At 41.8% G+C, this 23,796-nt stretch overlaps 1 protein-coding gene across 1 annotated transcript in view; it reads left to right on the forward strand.

The window, feature by feature from the left end:
- Window positions 1-9,615: 9,615 nt before the first annotated feature.
- The window catches only part of LOC139927477 (chloride channel protein 2-like), a 136,641-nt gene continuing 122,460 nt past the window's right edge, over window positions 9,616-23,796 (forward strand). The window contains exon 1 of the mRNA XM_078284085.1: window positions 9,616-9,754. Within this exon, the coding sequence (XP_078140211.1) occupies window positions 9,704-9,754 (51 nt within the window). The 5' untranslated portion in view covers window positions 9,616-9,703. The remainder of the gene's footprint in view (window positions 9,755-23,796) is intronic.

Raw genomic sequence — 23,796 nt, forward strand, 5'->3', positions numbered from 1 at the left:
ACTGCCAAGGCTCGAACAAACAACTTCACATGCCGTAGCGGAGAATCCAGCCTTTCGAGGAACAAGTAGATGAACGTACAGTACATGCGCACGCACACGCACACGCACACACACACACACACGTGTATACACAAGTACACACACAAACAAAGAACAAACAAATTAACCCGTAGAGAAGGAATTAAGACAATTTAAGGTCAGAAAAGGTCAGAAGTAGAATGAGGAAGCCAAAGAAGATGAGTAATAATATTCCTTAAAGGAAAATACCATGGCTCAAAAGTGTGTGTGTGTGTGTGTGTTGAGGGATAACACTTAGCAACAGAACAAATATGAAAACAAGAGCTGCTGTGTAGAAAAGGGGTGAGAGAACAGAAATAAATCCTGCTAGAAGCAGCAGCATCTGCACTGTGAGGCCTGTGGTTGCTGTTTAAAGGAAGTCTTCTTAATTGGTTGACCTCACATCAGCCACTCGTGAGCGAGAGAGGAACAGAGCCTGAGAGGTCTAATGAGACCCAGAGAAAGATCGGTCAACTTTGTTGGACCTTTTCAGAGGTTGTTCAGTTTCCTTTTTCTTCTGAGCTTTCACATTCGGAGGAAAGTTAGGTGGTGAGGAGACAGAATTAAAGCAATAATCCATGACATTTTCATATAAATAAATGTACCTTTTTCTATCGGCAACTGATATAACACAATAGTGATTTAACCTATAACCAGTTCATGAAAGCTTTTACATTATGGTGTCATAGGTCTTTTCTGCAAAAAATCCTCTGGCACACAGGAAGTTATGAGTTTTATGTTTCCAGTTTTTTCAGAATAAATAGAAGAAGAAGTGGGTAGTTAGCATGAGCAGCGATAGCCACCATGGCTGAACAGACAAAGAAAAGAGCGCCACCTAAAGAAACTCATCAGCAGAAAATCCAAGGAAAAAGACGTCACAGTACTGGACACTCTGTTTGATTGACAGGTGATCTCTGGGAAGTGCAGTGCAGAAACACCACAGCAATGAGCGCTGAGCACCAAAGATGTCGCCAAAAAACCCAAAACAAAAACAAGGATTTCGTGGATTTCCACTTTAACATGTGTTACCTTGATGTTACATCAGTGGCCTGTAATGTGGAAATATGGAGCTTTCTAGCAGAAAAATACAATGAACATATCTTTACAGGGTCCTGCCCAGTGACAGACAGAACGGTACATCATCCGTAACAAAATGAACAATATTGTGTGTTTTTTAGAGAGTGCATTGCCAGATGCCATAATAACATGCCATGATATTCTGTGTAAGGATAGCCTGCTTATATTGTATGCTTCAGCAGTAAGGCAGAACTATGTGAACAAAATGTCAATAGACCAATCTGAATATCAGCATACTTTATTGACCTTATGCCACGTAGTGCTGGCAAGTGCAGTCACCCAGTTAAAGTGGCGGATGATGTCTAGTGAATATTTACATCAGTGATGCCAACACATGAACTGAATAAATAATAAACACCTTTTCTTTATTGAGTTATATTGATCTTTGAGTCACATCTATTGAAGACCCCCTGAAACCAACATTCCCTAAATCATGATACTTAGTATTAATTTAATCTGTGAGATACAATTTATTGTTCATATACTGTAGGTATTTCAGTAATCATTACTGTCTCTATAAGAAACTCCCTAGCCTTGTGCATTTGTTTACTTTCAGACAAAAATGGTAATTTTGAGATGGTTTGATTAATGCCAGTGGATTGGAGAAATACAGCTTTCTTATCGCATCTTAATGCTATCACATTGTCGGTACTTTGCAACAGTTATTCAGATTTGTACTCCTGTTAGATAACACTGCCTTGTGGATTCACCTGTGGAATTGTAAATAAACTGTTTTGTACTTTTATCTCTCTACATCAGAGTGTTGGAGGATGAATAACCATTACTGGATACACTGTAACATTAACGAGGGAGTAAGCTGTTGTTCCAGGACAACCAAGGCATTCACAATAAGAAAACTACACAATATTGCTTTTGCATGCTCCACAAAATGCTCATTTCTACAAAATCCCCCCCAAAATATCTATAAATATACTATTCTGTGCCTCCTTGAGCCTGGACCTACATATGCAATCATGAATCTAACATTGCAGCAGAGGTAGGATCGGTAGCAAGCTCAGTTTCACTGTTCAATACGACCTCAGAAGATTGGCATATAATCTAAAACTAGACACTCAATCAATCAACACTTAACTGAGGACTTCAGATAGACCTAACAGTTATAAAATTGGTCATCAGTCTCAGCAACAACTGCTTGAATTTAGCAGGGGCGTTAGCTAGCTTACTAGCTAGTTAGCTACTAGCTAGTTACCAAGGCTAGTAGCTAGTTGTGGGCCAAATTAGCTTAAAATGTGAAACTATATCCCTTTATATTCTTTAGATCCATTTTTTTCTGAAAGGTTTTTCAGTGGGGAATCTGTGAAATGATAAATGTTTGTCCAATTCCAGACATTTATACAACAGACATAACTGTGTTCTACTTGCTCTTCTGGGTAGTTTCCCGCAAGTAGCACTTTGAGATTCACTGTGAATGAAAAGTGCAGTACAAATAAAATGTGTTATTATTATTATTATTATTATTATTATTATTATTAAGTGTTCAAAATGGCCACTGTGAGAATAAGGTCCATGTTCCATTGGGGCAAAGATAATCTATTGTCACGTTCGTGTTACTGATATTAGAAATGGTCCACTGGCAAAATCATCCCCAAATTCTATAAGCTTATAAATATTATTCCTGAAAATACTTGTCATGAGAAGCTTTGTTTTGTCGTAGTGAAATGAAGCGCTGAACTTTGACAGGCTCATCGTGTGGTTATGAAAACCATGTCCCAGTGCGGCAAAAATGACAAGCTGAAATATTGGAACTTTCACCACAGCTCCCTCAGCCATTACAGTCAGTATGGACAGAGTCAGGCTGTCTTCTCTCATTGAAAATGTATGATATCAGTTTGCTGTCTACCGCCCCAGGACATGCTTCACCCTCAGCTGCCCTAAACACCAGGATGTGTCTTGGAAAACCTCCCCCTTTGCTAAAATTATGCAGTTCAGGTGAACACAAAGTGAAGCAGGCTTGTTTTTCTGCTCTTAGAGGTTCATGCAGCAGTGAAAGGTCATTTCAAGATAAAAAAAAACCAACAATCAGTTAAAAACAAAAAACGCCAGTGGTTGGACTCGTAACCTCATGAGTCTCCGCATTGCAGCACTGATAAAGTGGAGATTTTTCCTCCACATTTTACAAAATTTATGATCACTCACTCAAGCTTTTCATAGCTCTGGAATACAAAAGTAGGAACAGCAGGACAATTTATTATATTCTTGTATAAAATGTGGGGAATGTGGCGTATTGTAGCCTACCCCACATACTCAAATACTCAAAAAAAAAAAAGGGGGGGGGGGGGGGGGGGGTGGTATAGCCTAAAGGTTAGAGAAGTGCACTCATTGCAGAAGACCAGTTTGGTGGGAAAAGTGAAAGTTTAATGTTTTCCCTTCTCTCAACAACTACCATCACAGTGCCCTTGAGCAAGGCACTTAACTCCCAGCTACCCCAGCTACTGTGGTTGTTAGCTCTTGAATGTTTGTAACTGTATGAATATGAAACAGGGTGCTATTGAAATAGAACATGCATGCTCAGCCAAAACCCTTTGTTGGATTGGTTAAAAGTAGGTTAAAAATGGCTGCTCTCCTTAAGTGTTTATTCCCTCATTTTGGATATTGGATGATAATACTGTATAATCATTTGGTCAGTTTGGAATGCTTTAGTGCTCAATGCGTTGCAATGGCTGAGAAACAATGAAGTAAAGAAGGCATTGTCATCCAGGTGTCATCCAGCTGACAGAAATAATGGAAAATAGAAAGCAAATATTGTGTGGCTTACTCGGTCAAGGCCTGCTGCTGAGCAGGGAGGGAGGCCTGTTGGAGGATGTCAAATGGGTCTTCCATAGAAATAAAAAGAGGATTACAAGTTGTGAACTGAGGTGGGCTTTTCATCCATCCAGCCTGATCCATCTTGTCAACACAGACGTAAAGAAGGATTAATCTGGGCCAGAATAGCACAGTCACAACTCGGTGGTTGGTGTCAAAATGGTACTGGACTAGCTAAGTCACATGCACATAGAGTTGAATGGCTTTCCCAGTGTCACAGCACAGGCCTCTCCCTCCACTGACCTCCATTCTCCAATTACCATTCAAGGAATGTGCCAATTCTATTGTGTAACACACTCTATCACTTACTCACTCAGTGTTTGGATTAGCTAATAGTTTATTGACTGAGAGGTATTGACCATCCCTTTTCATATTATGGTAAGTTTCCTTTGTGTAAGTGGCGCTGAATGAGTGATTCGGACTTGACAATCTTGTTCGAGATACACGAACATCACATGTATTAGACATGCACACACATTATCTCTTTCTGCCACACGTGCGCACACACACACACACAGATAAACTGTAAAAAATCCACCCATCCCAATGCTTTGCTGTCAGTTGTCTAATTTGCCATTCTGTAGGTGTGTATCCCCCTGGTGGTCCAAGGCCCTATCAGTCACTCTCCAAGCCACAAACAAACAAGCTGTCACACACTCAAACAAAAGCCATTAGCTTTCCTGATTGATTGCATTTATCTAAATATGGACGTGACAAACACACTTTTCTAACAAAAAGCAGAATTTGTGATGTTTACTTCAGGGCTGTAGTACTGGAGTCCGGTCTGGTCTCCAGACCACTTTTTGACATCATGTCTCTATTTTGAGTCAGACTTGTCTTGGTCTCTTGGCTTGACACTATAGGGAGCCGAAGTTGACGCCATTTCTGTCAACCCTGACTTTACCCTATGTCAGTATATGGGAGGTTACTTCATATAATGAATTGAAAAGGCATATGGCTTTGATTTTTAAATATGTTGTAATAAGCATCAACATATCTAACATGGCTTAATTTCACAAAAATCCATTCAGTATTCTTTACATGAAAGACAAAATTAGTTCCCGAACTACACTAGCCAGCAGGCTTTTAGCTAGTTGTAATGTTCCATCTCCTGCAAAGGGAACAAGCTACGGTAGCTAGCTAGCTAGCTACAGATTCACAGGCTACTGTGAAAAGTCTGGTGCAAAGCAAGACATGACTTTGACAACCAATTGCGCAACACAATGGACTTGTCACTCACCTACCTATATGCGACAGCATCTAGTCCCTCAGGCAGATCACCCCCACTGTCAACAGTTACATTCTATGTTGTGATGAGAGATTACGTAGGTTGTAGTTCTCCATCGTTACAGAGTCTTTTCTTTAAATTTTTACTCCTAAAAAAACAGAAATGCACATATCACACATATCATATATTCTTTACCAAGCTAAGGCTACAAATGAACAGCCAAAACTCTTCTGGAACCTTGATGCTGCAGGATTACCATGTGACTAGCCAGCTCTATTGGATGTTGACTCAACTTTTTCCTGCCTATCTAAATATTTTCAAAGATCTGTTTTTCTCCACCTGGTCCACATTTGTTTATTTTCTCCCCAGCACTACAAACAATTGAAGGGATTACACCTGTATGTAATGGTCCTCAAACCTGTATGCATTGATTAGTCAAAATCCTATGTAGTGATTAGTTGGATGTTAAGGGTATAGTACAGAGCTCCTGCAGATAGATCTACATCTATTGATTCTTAAGAAACTCCTTAAGCATTACTTTTCCATTTGGAAAGACATGCACACTGTTTATTGCCTCTTTTGGTCTTGAATAGACTCGATTTGCTCTGGTCTCAGTAGTGTTCTTGACGTGTTCTCGACCCCCTTTGGACCTGGTCTTTGACTCAAACTTGACTGGACCTGGTCGAATGGACTTGGTCTCAACAAAGTGGTTTTGCCTACAGCCCTGTTTACTCCATGCTCTCAATCCACAAGAGAGCATGGAATTTTTTGGGGAAAAAAATATTATGAGTTTTATGTTACAACATGCAAAATTGTTTCTACAGTCTGTCATTTAGGAAAGAATTGTCTGCAGGGCTAATAGATGATGGATGAATGCATGAAGGGGGATTCTATAACAGCTACCTCTGTGTACAGATATTTTGAGAATGAAATTGAACGGCATATGGGGATGTGTTGATCATTTGTGTGTCTGCTCAGCATATACCTTTCCATGCCTTTTCTTTTGATGTTGTAGGTAAGCAAAGCCAGCATGAATTTCAAGAATGTGAGCTCTTTCTTAACCTTGAAAAGAACATTTTCACAAGATGCGGGGTTAAACTACAAAGGCTGCAACTTTCAAACGAGATTCACATAAAAGCAGAGGTGTTTTAATGATTAACCTCCCTCAGCCATGTGTACACACACACACACACACACACATACACAAACAAACACATGCAGGTGCGCACATACACACACATACACACACACAATTTATAGCAAGTGTTTACAATAAAATGAGAATGACTAATGTAACAATAATAGTAAAAAAGTGCAGATGATTCCATCAAAGGTAAAGGTCTTAAGATGCACACACACACACACACACTGTCTTTAAGGACAAATGCCTGTTGGCTCGAGTGTGTATTCTGTGGATTTCCATCTCAGGTTGAACCCCCTGCTGACAGCTATGAATAGGTTCTCCGTATTTGTTTCACATCACAGCCAATCCATCCATCACTGCAAAAGAACATCAAACACTTGAACAGAAACACACTTTCTCAGTATCAAGTTCTTTTGAAGAAGAATTAAATCAGGCATGTGCTTGACCTCAGGAGGGCCTATCCTTCGCTCAGGGCCATCAGTTCATATCTTGAGAATCATACGCTTCTGAACAACAAAGAGGGTTTCAGTATTTCTAAAAAAATATTTTCATAGTAATAGTGTCATGCTTGTTTATTGATCCCTGTAAGGAAATTCTCTTTTCTCTTGCCCCCCCCTTCCACAGGGAGGTCAGAGGTCAGATTCAGCTGCAGAACAGCACACAGAGCTGGTAGTTATTCAGTGTCTTGCTCAAAGACACTTCAGCAGGGTGGATACTTATTGACATGAGTCCTCTGGTTGAACAACTGTCTCCCTGTTTGTTGCACCACCTATATGATGTGTAACTATTGACCCAAGTCTTGAGTCTCGTGCATAAGGTCAATATTGTTTTCCAAGTTTTATCTCAGTGGATTTTCTAATGTTGCAACTTGATTGTGGATTGAAAAAAAGTGTGTCATATTGCAAAATAACATCAACGTCTATCTAATCATATCAGTGATGTGTGTGTCTCACTGTGCCTGCCGCACAGTGAGACACACACATCACTGATATGATTTTGTTGAAACTTGGAGGGATGATGCATTTGGGCAGTGTGTTCTGTTCTTTAAAAAATACACTGATTGGCCTTATGTGGGCGCTATAATTAAAATTTCGAACTTTGTATGTTATGTTATGTTAAGTTAAGTTATGTTATGTCATGTCATGTCATGTCATGTCATGTCATGTCATGTTATGTCATGTCATGTTATAATATGTCATGCCATGTCATGTCATGTCATGTCATGTTATGTTAAGTTATAATATGTCATGTAATGTTATGTCATGTCATGTCATGTCATGTCATGTTAAGTTATATGTCATGCCATGTCATGTCATGTTATGCTATGTTATGTTATGTTATGTTATGCTATAATATGTCATGTTATATAATGTTATGTTGTCATGTTGTCATGTCATGTTATGTTGTTGTGTTTATGTTATGCTTTACCAGTCATATTTGGAGGATGGATCATTGCTGACTTATTTATAGCTTTTCTTGACTTGTAGTTGTACTCTGTGTACAAAATAGTTCTCACTAGTGAGTTGCTCTCCTGTGTCAAACACAGGCTCATAAAATTTGAGATGAGCATGAATTCACACACTCCACCACAAACTGGATTTTGTGACGATACCACAAGTTGGACACGCCATTTACACCTGTTCATCATGTGAAAAAGTTGGCCAATAGTTAAGTTTAGGCAACTAAAACTTTGGTTAAAGTAAGGGTTAGATTTAGGCAACTAAAACAATTTGGTTAAGGTTAGTGAAAGGTTTTGGTCATGGTTAAATAAGGAATACTTTAGCTACAAATGAAGACTTCACAGTAGAAAAGGTCTTGTTATGAGTTGGGAATTGAACCCAGTTTGTTGGTGATAACTACCCCGACCACAACACCCTTACTTTCCGCCATGCTATTCCAATGTCAGACTACTGTCTGTTCCTAGTCGTGTCTCCTTCATGTAATCCTTTCCTGGTGGGGAAACATATTTCTCACACTTTTCATGCACGGAGCACATATTTGCATTTCAAGAAATCATGCTCGTTTCAAGAAATTTCAGGAGACCAGGCTTGTTTACACAATGTCTCATTGTCAACACCTTAAAATCTTTCTCTAACTTGCCACCATGTGGGATCACGTCTAGGAGGTTCCCTCTGTCATCTCTAGAATGGTAAAGCTCTAATGATTTCCCCCGGAAAGCTAAACCTAGCCATTTGATTGTTTTTTTAATACTTTATTGATCCCCCAATAGGAAAAAAGCCTCTGCTACACCCTGAAAGATTTGTACACGGCCATGATGCATTTAAGGAGTGTGATGGCACATTTTCAGTGCTGGGGGCTGATTGTCAGGGGCCAAGACACACCAGCTGCTTTCACCCAGTCACCTTGACAATACTCTGAGTACCTTATCCAACACTACACCTGCAACACAGCCACTTCAATTCTGGCCTTGCTTTTACTTGAGCTGTGGTCTGTATTTTTACTCTTTATATTCTGTTTATTTGTGCTTTTGTATTATGTTTTCTTATTTTATTTTATTAGTTTGTTTTTTTATTTGTTGCTTACATTTTATTCATCTTATAAAGCACTTTGTAATTCTGCTTTGAAGTAAGCATAAGTGAGACTATTTTGCCTTCAAAATAAAAGCGTTACCGTAACTCAGAAACATTGCTTTTGAAAGTCTTATTTTTTATTACTAAATTCAATTACTTTATGGTCATTTATCAGAAACAATATTGCCAAGACAGTTTACAAAATGTAAATGAGAAAAACAATGTTTTATCCATTTAATATTAAGGTAAAATCTACCTTAACCCAGTTTACTCACCTTTTTGCAAAATAGAGTTTACCCAGGCTAAGTGAAATCTTCATTAAGTAAAATTAATTGTATGCATCATAGTAAGTTACATCCAACTGGTGTAATTTATATGAAAGTATTTTATGAGGGGAAAAAAAGTTTTTTGTTTATATTGGTGGTTGTCTTGCCTTATGATCATCTTTTAACTACCAGTATAATACTGTCAAAATCTAAAACAATTCCAGAAATTGAGAGAATGTAGTTATGCAAATCATCATTCCAAAACCAGTAAGGGCATAATTTATTCTGGCTGGGTTGACACGGGTTCCAGATGGGCGGGTCGTTTCAACTTCCAACCACACAAGTCCCGCCTCACAGTGTGGATCCTGCTGGAGATTTGAGGCTATAAAATGAAGGAACTTACTGTAGTTGGGGCGCATTTTCAAGCCGGAGTTCCCTTTGTGAACTCCCATACAGAGACTTTATTTAGCCCAATGCTTTAATCACTCCTTCTACAGCGAGATATATCGTTTCGTCTCATTTCCAAGCTGAAAACAGTTCATCTGGCTGACTCGCCGGGTAGAGACACAGCAGAGCCATGGCAGGGGACGGGACAGACCAGCGGGCGCTGCAGTATGAACAAACTTTGGTAAGTTTGACTTGTTGCCCCTTTGAACTTCGCCCACTCTGGTCGTGATAGGTGCAGTTCTGTTGCATGGAGATAAGGTCATGCTGAACTCCATTCAAAAATCTGGCAACTTCATGCTGCCTTGCTTTCTTGCAAACGTACACATCTCGTAGTACATGCCTTACAACATTTTATGAATTACTAGTACTCGTCAATTCGGCATACATATAAGCCACCAAGCAGCGCTTATTAAAGAAAATCCACTTTGTTTTTTAGAATTAGTTCGGCTGTTTTCCTCGCAACTTTCTTACACCAAATTACACAGTTGTGGGCGGTAGCGAGCAGTGTGAACCAGTTCTAAAAGTGGAAATTTTATTGAAATAAGTGCTGCTTGGTGAATTATATGTTTGCCGAATTGAAGAGAGACTCCCAATGATTCAGAAAATATCTTGAGTCCATTCTTATAGCGTATGTGTCTTCTCCGACTACCAATACCGCGTTAAATTGCCAGATTTTTTATGTAGTTTGGCCTGTTGCGTATGAGGGCTACACTCACTCCCAGGTGTCAGTGCTGTATACCGCTGTAGACCGATGAGTTTACGGCTTAAATCGACTCATAGTCTTGGAAATGCTCTTGCAAGTTAATGTGAAGTGACACACGAGGATATCGTTTGTAAATTCAGTATTTCTGCCAAACATGACACCTATAATGTTCATATCTAAAACATTTACAACAGTCCAGGTAGCAAGGACGTTACTGTCAAAACATCTGGATTTGACTAGTCCCGATAGGTACTGTTGTCTCCTGTATGGAGAGAACAGTGTATGCCATACTCCCGTAAAAAATGTGGCAGTTTAATGGAGCGTTGCTTATCGGGAAAAGTACACAACTAGAAGAACATGACATAAGACCTCTTCCGAATCTTTAAAATATACTGGTAAATTCGGCGTGCAAGTGATCCACCAAGCAGCAGTTATTTAAAGAAAACGTCAACTTTTAGAACCGGTTTGCCTGGTTTCACCCACAATCTTCTTCCACCAAAAAATACACCATGGTGGGCGGTAGCGAGCAGTGTGAACGAATTTAAAAGTTGAAATTTGATTGAAATGAATTGAAGCTTGGTACGTTGTATACATGCCGATTTCACAAGTGACTCTTAACGATGCGTAAAAACCATAAAGTCATGTTTTATGAGGTGGGCATGTTTGCCGATAAGCAAGGCAGCATTACCTTGCTAGATTTTGAATGGAATTTGCCTGTATTTATCTCCATGCAAGAGAGAACAACACGTACCGGGCCAGGCTTTGTCAAGAACTAGGCTATTGCTGGCCTGTCTGCCCTCATATAAATGAAATGCCCACTCCATGCACGAAGAGGATGTTCTCATCTTCAAACAAACAATACAGTAGTCATTGGAGCAACTGTATGTGTCAGTGCCACAGTGTGTGTGTGGGCTGCATTGATATATCGCCTGCTATCCAACAATAGGTGCCTTCATTGCTATTTAACAAGGAGGGTGTTGAGATAGTTATTATAAAAATAACACACAAACACAGTGGGAGAGCTATTTATTTGAATAATATGAGTTGTAAGATGAGAAACGTGATGCAACTGGCCGTGCCACAGGTGTCCGGTGTTGCAGGGGCCCTGAGGCTTAAGTGTGAGCTGTGAATCAATCTGAGGTTGGACGTTATGTTAACTGTACTGCATAACCATTATCTCAGGTCCTGTGGGCTTACATAACAAGTCTGGCAGTTTGTTTGGCTGTAGGCTATAGATTGGCTGCACTGCTTGGGCAAGAAAGGGAATGAGTGAATGGTTTCATATTCGACCTAATTGACACAGATTAGGGCCCCATGGACCCCCATTTAATTAGATTTTGTCCTTGGGACCTCCATAAGGAAAGTTATTTTTTTAATTGAATATTTAGTTTTGCACTGTATAACTACGGGGAGATAACGGTGGTATGATTAGAATAGTCAATCTTGTACATTCTCTGGAGATAGTGAGTTAAATTTAGTGAAATGAAAGTATTCCTTGTTTTGCTGTGGGGAAACCTCCTCAAGGAGCAGTGCAGGTCCCTGGACCCCACTTTGAGAACCACTGCTTTACAGAATGAATGGGGGGGAAGTGGACTGCGAGTCCAAGTGTATGTGTGTGTTTGTGTGTGTGTCTGGTTGAACTTTTCTGGACAAAACTTCTGTCAAGCCTAAACAATCCGCTATTTGAAGAGACTAGTTTTATAGGCCGACTGGACCCATTCAGTGGCAGCGAGGCTTTAAATTAAGAAGAGCCACAACTGTAACACTTCTTTGGGCTTGTTTTTCCTTCTCTTGAAAAAGTTTCTTTGTAAAGAGACTTCCCCCCCCTCCCTCTCTGTGTGCTGTTAATCTGTGTGTGTGTGAGAGAGAGAGAGAGAGAGAGAGAGAGAGAGATTACACAATGTGCGACCCGCTGATTCAGCGCTGGACGCTCTGTCACCCTGGCGGGGTCTCGTGCTCGGCCCTCCGGCTTTCTGAAAGGGGCGTGCGAGCAGCTCTCTCTTCAGAAAGTCTCTCTCTCTCTCTCTCTCTCTCTCTCTCTCTCTCTCTCTCTCTCTCTCTCCCAATCCTTCTGCGTGACTCTCAATCCAATGCTTTATTGGGATGAGTGTTAGATGAACCATATTGCCAAAGCATCTTAATTGAATCAAATAAAAATAATAAAAATATCCACATCATGAGAATAAACCCTGGTAAAATAAAGGAGTTCTCTCTCTCTCTCTGTCCCCCGCTCCCCGCTCCCCGCCGTGGGTTGTAGTAACATGGTGTCTTTGTGTGATATTGGCAGTCTTGGTGGTTGTGTGGGTTTGTTGTGGGCACTGGCTGCTGAAAGAAGCCACTGTAGTTTAGCTGTGAGAGCGGCTGAAAGGCTGCTTAGAAAAATGTGCATACAATTCATATTGTCCATTAAGATTAGACTGATATATCGTTTTGCTGATATACAGGGCCAATATTGGCCTTTTATTAAAAGTCAGATATCGTCCAGTCAAGGTCGTCCACCTCTGATATGATGGATATGATGCAGTTTGATTGATTACATACAGTATGTATGTGTAATTACATTATATATTTATGTATATTTGATCAATACGACACTGGGCATTTTGATTGGATTCCATAGTATGCGTAAGTATGTTTTTATTAATATTATCCTGTGTTTCAGTGGAGAGTTTGGTCTAAATGCTGTTTCAGAGGCTTTTCTACACTGACAGGAATAAAATTGTGGGGAGATTTTGGAATTGAATTTTTTTTGCATGAAAATGATCAAATTTAAAGATATCTAACAATAATATCTAACAGCTTCAGGCCAATAATATTGGTATCAGTAGATGCATTCAAAGACCCATATCGATCGAACCCTATTGCACACATATTTGTGATTTTAAGCAATAGGCCACAAGAGGCTTTGCAGTGATTTACATCTTAATAAGCATTGTTGAAACCTTAAAACGCTCTTTGCTGTTCTAAAATCGCTGTAAATCATGGCCTCTCATGGCTTATTGCTTTTATAAAACACCAGTAACACACTATCATAACAATAATAATACAAAAGAACAGCAATGTTCAAGAAGTATTTGTTTTCAGTCAGTAATAACTAAGTTCTTTCTGCCTAGCAATACAGTTAGTCAGTAGGTAAATGACGTGGTTGCTAAGTGACACATAAATGATCAACACATAATATCAATACATAAATGACCTCTCATGTTATCCCATGTTTATGTATGATAATATTATATCATTAAATTATAAATGGACTGTTATGTGGTCAAAGGTGAATGTTTATCAGGTATTTTATGACGGCTTCAAATGTGACTCAGCTAATCAGGACAGAGGAGTGGAGCCATCACTTATTTAAAACTGTGTTTTAAACCGGTCGATGCACTCCTTTTCTCTCCCTCTCATCTTCCCTCTCTCTTTCTCTCTATCATGTTGTCGAGTTGAATTCTTCATTAGAATCAATTCAGGTTAAGGGCTTCCCATAGACAACCAGTGTATTGATCAATGCTACAATAAATACCAAACAAACTGCATATTTTCCATCATATCAGAGGTGGACGACACTGCTGATTTTTAATAAAAGGGCAATATTGGCAAACCGCCACCCCTCCCCCCCACCCCAAGGTGATGACACGTCCCAGGACGGTCCAGAACGCTCCTGAATAACGGCTTTCCCTTGCAGCCATTTATCCGGAATCGCGGTATTCCGACATCGGGACGCGGGCTAATCGTCTCTGAGACTATGTGGCATTTTTGCAAGGTGTGTGTGTGGGCGTACAGTATGCGTGTGTGGGTCGGTCCGTCGCCGTCGTTACATTCTGCTCGTGTCATTACACCCACGACGCCCCCCTCATTCCCAGGAGTCTTGATTGGTTGAGTTTTATGTTCCCTCTTCTCATCCCGTCCCTGGTGTACAGACAGTAGATTGTCACGCTGTTTTCGCTGGCTGGCTTTGATGGCTTGTTATTGTTATTACCGGGCCTTGTGACTCTGCCTGGGTAATGGTGTGTGTGTGTGTGTGTGTGTGTGTGTGTGTGTGTGTGTGTGTGTAAGGTATCGCTTCTGTATGGAGGCTTGTAAGCAGACACAGACTGCCCCAGAGCTTGTGATGGTGTGTCAGTATTGCCCGTGTCCCCCCTGCATTTCACATATGTGTGTGTGTGTGTGGTTGAGAAAGGAGAGGACGTTGTTCAGCGGTTCAGATAAGAGTCATTAGAGGCGAGAGATAAGGTGGCCGGCAAATACTGAGTCACAGGACAACCCTTGTGTCTTCGCACTGATTTTAGTGTGTGTGTGTGTGTGTGTGTGTGGCGGTATCTCTTTCCGACACATGCCAGAAACAATAAAAAACCTGTATTATTCCTCTGATTCCATGTTTTATACGCCTCACCTGAACTGCGCGTGGCTGTTATAAAGGTAGTGATTTAGGCTTTTACCTGACAGGACCGTCCGCTGTGAGCTACGGCGATTGGCTCGGGCTATTTCATGGCAGGGGAGTTACGGTCTGGCCTATTTCCTGGCAGCGGGGACTTGTAGTTTATGTTTTGGACTGCGATAATCTTCTAATGATGACCTGAGACTTTAAGGGCAAAGCTATAAGGAAGTGAAAGAGGAGGGTGGAGAAGTGTGGAAACTTAATAGTGTGCATGTGCATATTTTCTCCTGTGTGTGTGTGTTGTGTCCATCTGTCTTGCTGCAACACAGGGTAATTTGTAACCCAATGTTATTTGCCTGCTGCTCTCCTTGCTGCGGTAATCAGGCTTTATGTAGCCGCCGCCCCATTCGTTTGATGTCGGCTCCCATGGAGCCATAGTGGAAATTTCCCTGCACTCGTCCTCTCCTCGCTATCACTTCATCAGGCTTTGTGGCTGATGATGTCTTCTTTTGGGGGGGGGGAGTGGGGGGGTGGAGGTTCAACAACTCCTTGACCTGTGTGTTCAGTGTGTGTGTGTGTGTGCATGCCCTTTGCTGGCTGGAGAAAGGGGACCTTGCATAACATTTGTTCAGACTTAAGTTGTGAATAGGCTGGCATCGGCTGCAGATAAGCATCAAAAGCCCATAACGGTTTTTCTTTCTCCGCAACAAAAGATCAACCCCTTCTCTTTCTTTTTTTCCCCTAAATGACCAATCGAACTCTATTTACCTTCTGGCCAAACGGCCATGATGGATTTCCTCCGTCTGGGGTTGCGGTGTGGAGGGATCTCGGGTTCTAAACACAAACATTTGAAAAGGAAAAAAGGAACCGGCCGCTCAATGAGGAAAGTCAACTATTAGTAATAAGTGTGAATTTGACAAACACTCTCCGAAGACAGAAGAGATGTTGACCGTGTCTGTCGGTGAAAGAAAAGGTGGAATGTGTTTGTTTGTGTGGGCGTGTGTGTTTCTTCTAAGAGGAGGGATGCATTGATCATACAGACCGTGTGTGTTGATGATTAATGAAAGAGAGAGAGAGCGAGAGAGAGAGAAAGAGACTCAATAAGCTCGATGGGTCAATAGATGAGCCAGTTTAAAGTGTTGAGCCGTGTCTCATGATTAGTGACTTACAATTATTTCCTTCCCCCTTGTGTCCTTAACAAATATGGATCGGAATAGAGAGGGAAAGCAGGGGTGTAAGGCAAGTAGATTTTAGTCTAGTGATTACCCTCACTACTGCTGATTAATAGCTGAGCACTCAGCACAGCAAGGTCGATGCGGGACTTAAGGGAGGGAAGGCCACAATTTTCAAATCTACTCCCTTATCTGTGGATAGATATTGGCTGCGGTGGCTGCAGGAGATGGAGATATTTGCTTGGAAACCGCCCTACAAATCCAGCTTTTAAGTCCTGAAGAGTCATTATAACAAAGAGCTATGTTGAAGGCTATTAACGATTAACGCTAATAGTTAGGATTGCTTGAATCTTGTGGTTTTGTGATGGATTTATCAGTACATTGTGGGTGAAATATATTCCCAACCATACTTTTTGCAAGACAATATTATCCAGTAGTGTTTCAGACCAAATACAAGTCCAGGGAAGAAATGGCACTCACTTCAAAAACCTCAGTGTCTGTTTTTCAGTCTAGATTTTACACCATTTCCATTTCCATGAGCTATGCTGTGGACTTCCCTTTTCCATTTTTATGTCACTCTTGTCTTTCTCACACTCTTGTGCAACACACACACACACACACACACACACACGTGTATGTACATAATACAATCATCCGATGTTGGATCAGCATGGGTCCAGTATTCGTGTTGTAGTGTGTTTTCCCATACAGTGCCTGACACACACACACCTTTTGATTTTTGAGAGACAGGGAAAGTCAAGGAATTTGATAAATCCTCTGCGAAAGTCAGGGAATATCAGGGAATTTTACAAATGGGTCATGTTGCAGGAATATAGCGGAATGTGTTTTACAACTTGGTTTACATAGTCATTACATGAGGTGGTTTTCAGTCCAACTGTAGAAAAACATCATGAACAAACCAGGAAGGAGGAACAGTTTTAGGTCATGGAAGCGCTCTGACTTGGTCATGGAAAAGTCATGGAAAAGTCTTGGAATTTGCCATCAGGGCCACCGTGGGAACCCTGGACTTGTTGTTCCTGCTGATCTCCCATAGAGATGAATGGACTCCCCTGACTCTTTCAGCAGCAGGTCAGCTGGCATTGGTGCCAACAAGTGGACAGTCTGGTCACCTTGAGGCGACGCTGTCCCGTGACAAAGAAGCTGATTCAAAGTTGACAAATCAGCGGATGTTCAGTTTGCTATCAGCCAGACGCGTGTGTGAATGTGTGTGAATGTATTTGAGTGTGTATGTGTGTCTGCTCCGAGAGTTTACTCTCTTGGTGTTCGCTTTATCGCAAATGGATTTTTGATAAAGTTCTTTGTTTGACGTGTCAACTGCCTCTCACGAGAAAGAGGCCAGACCCTAGAGGGAACACAGGAACACACAAGCACACACACACACACACACACACACACACACACACACACACACACTGCATTACATGATCATGCTGCCTCACGTGTCCCGACCACCCTTAACAACCATCCAAATTTACTCCTGCCGTTAAAAAGCTGTTTTGGCAGCGCAGTCGTCTGTTTTTTAAGCGCCCTTCACCTCCTCTGAATTATGCGTCTGTACTGTGCTGTTGATGTTTAAAAAGCTTCCCGAGTGTCTCTGCCTAATTGTTTACAAGTGTGTGAGTGTATGTGTGTGTGTGTGTGCATGCCCGCCTCTTCCTTTAATAAGTAGAAAGCTCAGTAATCCATAATAGCGAGCTGAAGAGAGATAGGCAGTGGCGGCTTGGCTAAAGGCTTGACAGACTCAACTTATTCTGTTGAATATCAAGTAAAAGCATCACTCATTTTCTGCTTTGTGTCTAAACTTTATACTCTCTGTTGTAATGTCCTCACATATTACGTCTCATAACTTTGTAAGCTGTCATCTGGAGGTGTATGTTACACCTAGGAAAGAGAGCGTAACGTCAGTGTATCCACCAGTCGAAATTAATTTTATTAAACTGGATTTACTATTGGTTTGGGACTGGGAATATTCAGCGGTGTTGGGCTGATGGCAGTGACAGTCTTAATCACTTAATACTAGGATTAGACTGATATATTGTTTTTTATTAAAAATCAGGTATCGGCTTGTCATCCACCTCTGATATGATGGAGGTTCCTTGTTACCTCCGCCAAGGAGGTTATGTTTTCGGTGCCGTTTGTTTGTTTGTTTGTTTGTTTGTTTGTTTGTCTGTTAGCAGGATTACGGAAAAACTACTGGCCCGATTTTCATGAAACTTAGTGGAAGGGTGTAGCATGGGCCAAGGAAGAACCCATTACATTTTGGAGCGGATCCGGATCTGACTCACAAACAAGCAATAATAGCACAAACCTTGGCGGAGGTCTGCGCTCTCCGAGTGCCCTTCCAGTTTTTATTCTTATCATTCATGCTATTTTTATATCAGATGTCTGACCAGAGAAGTCATTCCAGTGTGGTGTGGGAGGATTTTACTCAACAGTCTGTAAAAGCTGCAGTGAAACCTGCCTCACTCTGCCTGAAGGAGCTGCTAACACACCTAACAGAATTTCATTAGTATGACTTTCAGTGGAGAGTTTTAGTGTCCCTTGATGGTCTGAATGCTGTTTCAGAGGCTTTTCCACCCTGACAAGAATGAAATTCTGGGGGAAACGATGAATCTTGTGATTTTTGGCATGAACATTGTTAGGTTTAAATTCTATCAGCTGAGCTTCGGTCCAAAAATATCGATATCATCCTTCACAAGTCCATATCGGTCTCACCCTACATGTGAAAAGGTCCTGTGCGTGTGGCCTCTGACACAAAAATTCTGTGTCTCGCGTGGGTGGATGCAGGAATAAACCGCCTGTGTCCTAGTCATGAGAATGTTTGTCACTTAAAAAAAAAAAAAGAAGAATTATGCTGTGATGCCGGTCCCTTCCTCTTCACACACCTTCCCCCCCACCCCCACAGTGTGTGTGTGTGTGGTGGTCCACACACACACACACACACACACTGTACACACACAGACAGACTGATCCCCCCCTACTATCAAGGCGATCTGTATTATCGTCACGTTGCGGTGTGACGAGTTGAGCTGTGGTGTGGCCGGCTCTTATCTGCTGTCTGTGCTGTGATCTCCACAGTGGGACCGACTGCCTCAGTCACTCTCTGAATCCACACTCTAGTCTGTCAGCAGCACATTTTCCACCGTTGAACGTCTGATGTTGCAACATCCGTGTCATGAGCTCAACATTATGACATTATTCATAATGTTTCATAATGTTTTATGAAACATTTTGTCTGTGTTTTCAAGCTGTGACATCACTATCAAAGCCACACATGGATGAATGGATAGGTATGTAAATCAATGGCAGGTCTTTATAGGTAATAAATAATAATAGTAGCACATTTTGAGTGCATGACGATCGCATTTTGAAAGCACTATAATGATCATAATCAGAGCATGATATATTGGGGTCAACTGTATAGTTAAGGATGTGATATTAAATTGAAGGGTTATCATATTGTACTACAGGATGGGTTCATCACACAGAAAGCATGAAGCGAGCCTTAGTGTCCCATGATGGTCTAAATGCTGTTTCACAGGCTTCTCCATTCCATCTATTGACATTTTAAACATCATGGCATCCCTCCATCCCTGCTGTAGCTGGCTGGTGAAAGCGGTTGTACTGTACAAACATTCATCTCCAACTTTGTCCTCAGTTCATCAACCCAGAATTACAGTCCCCCCCCACCCCCCACCCCCCACCCCCCCTCACCCCCGCCCGCCTGTCTGCTATCTAATTGCTGTTAGTTTGCTGTTGATGGAGTGTAATTAAACAGAAGCTTGGCAGTGTTAAGCCGCTGATAGAGTTGATCAGCGCGGCGTTTGGCAGGCGAGGCAGATTGGCCCTCGCGCCGGCGGACCGGGAGGGGAAGACGGAGCGCTGCTTTGATGCGGCGAACGCAGGCGATCAGCGGGCGTTAAAGGGCGCTCTTTCAACACGACTTGGGACACACACGTCTCGCGTCTCCACACACACATTTTCCCCCCACTAATAGGCACTTGGCGTTTTTCTCCCATGCAGCTCTTGAGTGAGACTTGCGTGATGTACGCTCGCAACTCACACGCTTAACATACACACACACACATGCAGTGCAGATCCCACCTGCTCCCCTCTCCCCTGACTGAGCGCTGCCATAATGACTCATCCCACTCGTCTTTGGGGGCTGTAATGAAGAGATTTGAACTGGTGCTAATGAGACTTGGCCCAGAGCAGCCAGTAGGTGATTCATTACAGATCTCGCTCTCGCTCTCTCTCTCTCTCCTTCTCTCTCTCTGTCTGTGGTTTTGTATGAATGAAAAGTTGTGTGGTGTTTTTGCTAATATTTCGGTGTCAGCAATTTGCCTGCCTTCCTGTGAGTGTGTGTGTGTCTGTCCTCTTTCTGAACCTCTCATCTCCCTTTTCTCTTCTCTGGTGTTGTTCTCTCCTCTTCCGTCCGCTGACCACACACACACACACACACACACACACACACACACACAGATAAGCTGGCCTGCTAGCATGCTTTCCAATCCGGCCTAGCGCTGTCCAGCCCAGTCTACTCCAGCCGTATTTCACTATCTACTACCGGATTGTTTGGGACCAAGTGTGACTTACTTGACTTGCTGATAAGACGATGCTGATGTGGGTTTTCTCAGCATTCCAATGTCTCCATCCTACGGGACACCAGTGATAACTCAGTGGTTTGTAGAACAGGGAAACAATGTAACCTACAGGCACAGACCTCATGATACGATTTGATTACCTGCATTGTTACGATGCTATAATATCATATTGGGAACATTTTGTGCTTGTTTGGGTCGACACTGAACCTGCATGTCATGTTTACCAAAGGAGTTGGACGGGTTCCCCCTATACAGTAGATGATCTGATTAAATTGTAGAACACCTTGCTGCATAAATTTGCGTATTAATGAGTCTAACTGAATCTTAATTCTTTAAGATGCAGAGTTCATATTAATGCCACCCATGTGCTATATGAAGATAAGTAGGTTGATATAGAAATATTTATGAATCTAATGAATGCATGAATTAGCTTAATTAATAACCTCATTTGCACAGTAGGTTATGTTTGATATATCATAGCGATTATGGCAGGACATCAGCCAGTCAGGTGCCTCTTGTTTTGTGTTCTGATAGGATTATTTGTTTGATTATTTGTAAGGCTCACATCAAACAGCCTTTACTTAGTAAAGTAGTGCACTGACATTGCAGCAACAATGTCAGTGTTGTATGTAAACAAGATGTACGCAATGGCAATGCACACAACTGTGTGCTCTAATGCACTGCACTTGCAATGAAAAGTGAACACACAGGGCGACACATTTAACACACATGTTCTACTCAAGTGGGTTGACCCACTGGTTGGTGACCACACCAACAGTTCATATGTGTGAGCCTCGTTTGCAAAGGAACAGTAATGTGCACTGCAGTTGAATGATTTTGAGTGAAAGTTCTGTGCCGCCATGATATTTTAACTGCGATATTTCAAACGTGTCATTTACCAATATTTCCAGTCGGCTTGCTAATGCACACGGCGAAGATAAAAAAAAGTGTTTCATGCCTTGTTGGATGTACCTCAGGTGTAGAAACAGGCTGCTTTCAACAGTGTGGAACATCAGAGATGACTGGACTGTGTAATGTGTTGCAGCGGGCTGCTGAAATTCTATAAAACAAGATTTGTAGCAGCTTCTGTCAGTTTTCACTTTTCAAGCAGAGCAAAATGACTTGAACATTTGTTAGAACAAAGTGAAGTGTACCTTTGTGGTGGGGTGTGTTTGTTTTGATTAAACATTTTGCTCCAGTTCCTTTACTGGCTCTTTGCATCCTTGATCATCCCAGTTGATCAAAACATTCCAGATTTCCGAAGTAGATGTATAGTAGCATAAATGAGCTACCCATCCTTTCACTGAATCCAATTTAGCATTAGTAGAAAGTCCAAGTAAATGGACTAAACTGGAGTAAATGGTGTAAACTTTAGTCCAAGGGAGTGTAGTATCAAGTGTGAGTGAATTGGATCTTAAAACCCGATTCTCTTGTTTTTATTTTTAGGATCTGGCACAATTCCTTCCAGCAAAATTGATGATGATTTCATAGACTGCAAAATATTACAATTGGAGAACGTATAACAAAGACTATTGCAATCCCAGGTTTCACTCTCCCCATGTGTAGTGGAGACAGTCTTATCATTCAACACTAAATGAGAGAAGAAAATCTTCGGTTCCCTGGGACAAAATCTTAACAAATGGGGTTTGTGAGCTAATGTGTGTCAGTTTGGGGATTTGTGAAAGCATTTGAGAACCTGAATGTATGTGCTTTCAATGGATTTCATTAGGCACCTGTTTAAATAAGGTATCATCCTCTCCTCTCCTCTCCTCTCCTCTCCTCTCTCTCTTGTCCCCTGGCTGGTGGCTGGCTGCATCTATTTGTGGGTTTGTGGCATGAAAACATTTGAGAAATGCTTTTTGCAGAGGAGCAAATCCTGTCCCAAGCCTTCACCTCTGTGGCTCCACTGGATAACAAGATGGCAGAACAGCCAGGGAAACAGACAGATTTGGATAGCAAGCTTCAAAATGAAACTAGGTTCAGAGCCCACATGTCAAGGCAGCTTGATAGCCCTTCTGTGTGTGTGTGTGTGTGTGTGTGTGTGTGTGTGTGTGTGTGTGTGTGTGTGTGTGTGTGTCTGGCTTAGGGATGTACTGACCAATCCTGTGGCTGTTCTTTTCAATTTTTTTCTCCAAGTCAATGTAGTCAGTCAAGGAACCAGACCCAAGATGAGTGCCTGTCTCATCTGAAACTCAGAGCTTTCAGGAGAGCTGCAGTATTGGGGTGTGTGTGTGTGTGTGTGTGTGTGTGTGTGTGTTGAATAGATGGATTGTGTAATGTGATGTGACAGCAGGGAGGAAAAGGAGAGATTAAGTTCAAGAGTTGGCCTGCTCACTTTAACGGCTCAACTATTAAAAGACCCCCCCTTACACAGACCAACGGACAAGGAAAGACACACACACACACACACACACACACTCTGTGTCATCTGCTCATTCAATGAACAAGCAGTGTTTTGTGTGTGAAAACATATAGTGCTATTCGTGTTTGTGTGAATTCCTCGTAATTAATTCTAATGGATGGTGGTGGTGCCAAGATGTGGCGAGTGCCAACGTGTGTGTGTGTGTGTGTGTGTGTGTGTCTCAGCAATATCCCTGCTTACTGTATTTCTGCCTCAAATCTTCTGTTTCCTCTGTCAACAGTATCGGTAGATATATTTGTGATTACAAAAAACGACTTTGCACTTCATTTCTTTCTATTTTCCTGGCTAGTATAAAAATAAAAGCTCAGTCTGATGCTCCTGTTTAATTTAGCATCACAGTTACAATGGGGCTGAAACACTGCTGTGGACTTTTATCTTTTCGTGGTCCGGCACCTACTTACAATGCTTCTGGATGTGGGCAAGCCTGCTTTACTTTTTCCAACGTCCGATGTCATTTTCCCTTTTGTTTTCCCCCCATAGCGGAATGTATTTCCCTGTTGTTGTTTTCTGTTCTTGGATGCAAACAAATTCCGCAGCATTCTTTCCCCCCCGGGAGAATGACTGTGTGTCTTTGAACGCCCCTTTGCACTCTCACCACAACATACGATTAGCCTTCCCACACACACACACACACACACACACACACACACAATCATGGGAGGGCACGGACACACACACACACTCGTTGCACCCAAAGGCATGTGCACACATGCCTTTGGGTGCACACACACACACACACACAGTAACATACAGCATGAAGGATACACATGCAACACACACTCCTCCACTTTGTTTGAAGGCCTGCCCACTCAGTCCCAGTTGCAGTGCGAGCGTGTGACTGGATTGTTAACTGGTTTGCTCTGGAGTTGATCCACCTCTCACCCATCAATCTCCTGTTTTTTCCCTCTTTCCTCACCTACTTTCCTCTC

The sequence above is a fragment of the Centroberyx gerrardi genome, chromosome 6, assembly GCF_048128805.1.
Source record: "Centroberyx gerrardi isolate f3 chromosome 6, fCenGer3.hap1.cur.20231027, whole genome shotgun sequence".
In the NCBI taxonomy this organism is placed as follows: domain Eukaryota; kingdom Metazoa; phylum Chordata; class Actinopteri; order Beryciformes; family Berycidae; genus Centroberyx; species Centroberyx gerrardi.